This window comes from Limulus polyphemus, unplaced genomic scaffold, assembly GCF_000517525.1.
Source record: "Limulus polyphemus unplaced genomic scaffold, Limulus_polyphemus-2.1.2 Scaffold2950, whole genome shotgun sequence".
NCBI classification, from domain to species: Eukaryota; Metazoa; Arthropoda; class Merostomata; order Xiphosura; family Limulidae; genus Limulus; species Limulus polyphemus.
Genome location: NW_013668560.1, coordinates 9,747 through 14,691, shown reverse-complemented (window position 1 = coordinate 14,691; position 4,945 = coordinate 9,747). Strand labels below are relative to the sequence as shown.

Genomic DNA, 4,945 nt, shown 5'->3' with positions numbered 1-4,945 from the left:
AAACTTTATCTACTGGTAGGAACGTAGTACTGTGTGTTTTTAAGCTTTATTGAACACTACAAGTTAAACTTGTTCCTACTAGTAAATGATTTACGTTTATAAAAGTTTAAAAACACAGTATTACAGACTTATTCCTACCTTACATTCGTAACCATTAATCATTTCTGTTTTATTACTTCTCCAGCCCCAGATCCCAGATTTACTCCTGCAAACAGATAACATTCACAATATGATTTAAGAGTTCATATTCAAGTATGCAAAGATAAAGCATAGTTTTTAACACTAATAAATATTTCACTTACAGCACACTGCCATTTTTTTATCGATTTTTATGTGCAACCTGAAGAATAATAAAAGTGTAACTTACAATGATAATTAAATTTTTCATTAATAACCAAGTTCTATATTTGTTAAAAAAATTGTAAAGATGACTGCAGCAGTCTTAAAAGTAAAGTGGAGAAAAGTATTTGTTAATTAAGAGGGGAGGGAGGGATAAACCTACCTTTCAAAGCTTATTTTGTCAATGTTGATACAAGTTGTAATGATAGGGGTGGTTAGTCGGGTGGACACTGCTTCAGTAGGTGAACGGAGAGTGCTAGAAAAGTCTGCTACATGTGGAGGTACTACCCCCATCTGTTCAACATAGACCTGGCCCACCTCGTGGTCGACTTCCATCATTACTGCACCATCATCTAGAGACAGGAAAATCAAACAGTAAATAAAAGAAAGAACATTCGGAGCACTTATAAATACTTGCGAGGGAAAATACAGAACGTGCATTTTAGCATCACCTTCAGCTTTTAGTGCCAAGAAGAGATTCCAAGGAAACGCCACCTGTAGCTCTAGAAAATGAGCAGTGAGACCGATTATACGATCTCTTTACAGATAAGTAACTTAATATATGAAATATAAAGTTGTGGTATACATTGTATTCAACCCTATCCATGGAAAATTAAATAAGAGTTTGGATGTAAAAATGTCACATCAGCTGCGAGTCTTCAAAAACAATTTTTTTTGTTCACTCGCATCTCTGAATTTTGTATTAAAAATTAAAATATTTTATTAGTATTTACATATCTACTTTGTACATTCAAGCAAACCACCTTCATCATCAACTATCTCAACACAAATTTAATGATGATGGCAAAAAAAACGATGCACAAGACATTAAAAGCATTTCATTACATAAACTCATTATTAAGTACCCAGAATGCTATTTCTTGCTCAAATCACTATAAAACAAGAATAAAGAAGAGGAAGACAATGATATACTGCATGCAATGAAAGGACTAAAATCTATCAAACACAAATCTAGTAAGTTTTGGAAACTACTAATTGCCATCATCAGATTCAAACTGGATCGTCGAAACATGCAGGTCAGTGTTTGTAAATTTTAACGACTTCAATACATACAGTATAACATTGTTCCTTTCAACGACTTCAATACATACGGTATAACATTGTTCCTTTCAACGACTTCAATACATACGGTATAACATTGTTCCTTTTAACGACTTCAATGCATACGGTATAACATTGTTCCTTTCAACGACTTCAATACATACGGTATAACATTGTTCCTTTCAACGACTTCAATACATACGGTATAACATTGTTCCTTTCAACGACTTCAATACATACGGTATAACATTGTTCCTTTCAACGACTTCAATACATATGGTATAACATTGTTCCTTTCAACGACTTCAATACATACGGTATAACATTGTTCCTTTCAACGACTTCAATACATACGGTATAACATTGTTCCTTTCACTTTCCTTCTTTCGTATTGATTTTTAAAGGCTAATTTATTATTAGTTCTAGAGAACCAAAGTTTATTAACATTACTTTATTACAAGTTATAACTTTTACATTAAGGAAAACATTTTTAAAACAGGTACGATGTTTCGATCACTGGTGCGATCATTCTCAAACTTGTGTACTTGAGAATGATTGCACCCGTGATTGAAACATCGTACCTGTTTTATAAATAACACTTATAATTGGTAAGAAAACCCAAAATGAACGTTTTTTTAATGTTAAGTCATTCTCACAGTTACAATCATTAAGCATGAATCATTAATTAAAAAACTGTACACGTTAATACTGTTAATTACAGCCTTCAGTACACAGAAAATAAAAAGTGGTACCCACTGTGGCCTTTAAATATGTAGCTTCTGCTCCCTCTCTGCCAATTGGAATGGTCAAACCCCAACAAACTGGTGTCTATTCTAACATTGGACCCTACAGAACAAATCATATCTTTAGAATGCAGGTAAGAACAAATCATATCTTTAGGATGCAGGTAAGAACAAATCATATCTTTAGAATGCAGGTAAGAACAAATCATATCTTTAGGATGCAGGTAAGAACAAATCATATCTTTAGAATGCAGGTAAGAATAAATCATATCTTTAGGATGCTAGTGAAAACTCTAAAAATAACCTTTTTGTGGTATTGTAGCATTACTGTCATTAAACGTGTAATCAAAACAGTTTGTTGATAGCATAATATACATAAATATAAGCAGTTACAACTCAACAAATATGGTGAAATAAGAGCTGCATTTAAACGTCTGGAGTCGAGTCGAAGACTTTAGGCACTGATTCTTAGTCTTTCGTCCATGTGTGTGTGTGTGTGTTAGTAATACAGAGATAACGGTAAAACTTGTGTACTTAAGAATGATTGCACCAGTGATCAAAACATTGTACTTGTTTACAACACCATAAGTTAACCACGGGTTTTGACAGCTAAGTAATCAAGATTTAATTTTAGTAGAACATTATGTTACATCTAATGTTTTCTGGATACAAAAAAAGACCAGTACAGATATCTATATAAAACATTATTAAAAATAATTAAAAGAATATAGAATTCTAAATAAAAAGGAAAATCCTTGAAAACAATTTAAAAGTGGAAATTAATTAAAGCCTGCAAAGATTTACGAAGTTATTTAGAAAACTGAGGAAAAGTGGATCTTGGACTCATAAATTGTCCTGCAAAGACAATGAGGGTAGTTAAACAAAACCATAATACTAATTAAAAAAAATAGAAATAACGTTTCTGGGTCATCTTTAATGGTCAAGATGAACTATAAAATAGTTTCATGCAGTGTAAAAGGCATACATGTGAAACTGAGCCACAAAAGCAGTTTCACAATTGTTAAACATGTGCTAAGTAATAATACAGATGAATCTATAACAAGTTAGTTTTTGAATCAACTTTTTACTTACGGAAAGTAAGACTGTAAAAGGTGGAAAAAAATAGGGGGAGGGGCTTATCTTTGTCAAGTTGTTTACCTTAACTGGAGTTTCCTATTAGAATTTATTTATAATAATTTTTAATGCAGCATAAACTATTTGAAATTTAACATACAATTATTAATGAGTGGCTGGGTCAGAAAACCTAGTAGTCGGACCATACTAATCTATAGGATCATCTATACATGAAGATCTTTGATCTACAACAAAAAATGATGTATGTTAGATATATTAGTAACTTTATCAGAGATCCATCCAAAGTGATGCTTTTCAATAGTCTTTAAACAAAACGAACGCTTGGAAATATAAGAAATAACATTAGGTAATTGATTTTAAGAATTCCACACAGGTTACAAAAGTTTCCTTAACAGCTTTACCAAAGATTAGAAAATAGGGCCCGTTTAATTATTTTGTTCTGTACTAACCAATGTAACCAAAACAGTAGCAAATTTGACCTTGTATAAAAACTTTAGAACATAATGTACTCGTGCTCATAACCAGAGGGATAACTTAAAGACAAATACAGTCCCAAAACGTTTGGTGTAACAGAAATAGTAATAAATCATTAACTTCTAAGTTGAGTACTGTGAAGGTATTGCATAAACAAATATCTTGCAAGGCTGGCAAGAAACAACTTTATGGGATTTTGGATATAAAAGCTATGTAAAATGGACATGCATTTCAGTACTACACATATTTATGTATTTAAAACACTTCCAATTCTCATGATAAATTGTACTGGTAAATATTTTGTGTAGCATCTTCATTTGTTTACAGATCACTGAAAATTGAATTTGGAGATTCCAAAATTCTTAATTAAATATGTTTACAACTGTTGCCATGGTACATCTGTTTTGGTTTAAACTCCAGTTTCCACCTGGTGAACCTACAGATAAAGCATAATGTGACTAACCTAAGCAGTTATAACAATTTGTTCTTTTTTTTTGTTGTTAATAATTAAACCAAGTAGGTTTGATTCCATAAAGTATACATTTAATCTAAACATAAAGATTACAATTTTGAAATGCTTTTATTCTACACAATTAATGTCTCTTTGTAGATTTACTAAATACAGTGGATGTTTTTTTTTTATATAATTTAGTCATGACATGTCAATGAATGATCACCGTCAAGTTCCCCAAGTTTCCGAATAGGGGGAAACGGTTCTTACTGTAACGTACGTAAGTGTTAACTTCAGCCACTGTTTACAAACAAGTTACTAACTTTCAAAACTCTTGTAATCTTTAGATAATAATTTTAAAAACCTAATTCTATTAGTCAGGCAGAACAACAAACTGACAGTAATACATTTACAAAGAAAATATGATAATATCATCCAGGTACACATAACTCTGTCTTCATAGAACTCCAAAGTATAATATAATGATCACACTGTTTATATGTAATTAAATTTTACTAATTGTTACTGTAATCATAAATACAATTACAGGAATAAAGTATACTTCTTCTGTAACAACCAAGTTAATACCAAAACTGTATTATTATGTAACCAATACAAAGTTCATTTCTAGTATTGTAAAGATAAATTTGTTTGTTATTAAGCAAAAAGCTATACAATGGGCTATCTGTGCCATGCCTATCAAAGGTATCGAAACCTGATTTTTAATGTTATAAGTCTTCAGACTTACTTCTGTTCTATTGGGGGGGGGGGGGGGGGGGGG

At 31.5% G+C, this 4,945-nt stretch overlaps 1 protein-coding gene across 1 annotated transcript in view; it reads right to left on the bottom strand.

Annotated features, from left to right (window-relative positions):
* Nucleotides 1–4,945, bottom strand: part of LOC106468290 (ankyrin repeat domain-containing protein 13D-like) — a 30,328-nt gene that overhangs the window by 19,216 nt on the left and 6,167 nt on the right. Inside the window, exons 4-6 of the mRNA XM_013928709.2 lie at nucleotides 2,158–2,247; nucleotides 503–692; nucleotides 139–205 (exon numbers count right to left, since the gene is read on the bottom strand). Of these exons, the coding sequence (XP_013784163.1) occupies nucleotides 139–205; nucleotides 503–692; nucleotides 2,158–2,247 (347 nt within the window). The remainder of the gene's footprint in view (nucleotides 1–138; nucleotides 206–502; nucleotides 693–2,157; nucleotides 2,248–4,945) is intronic.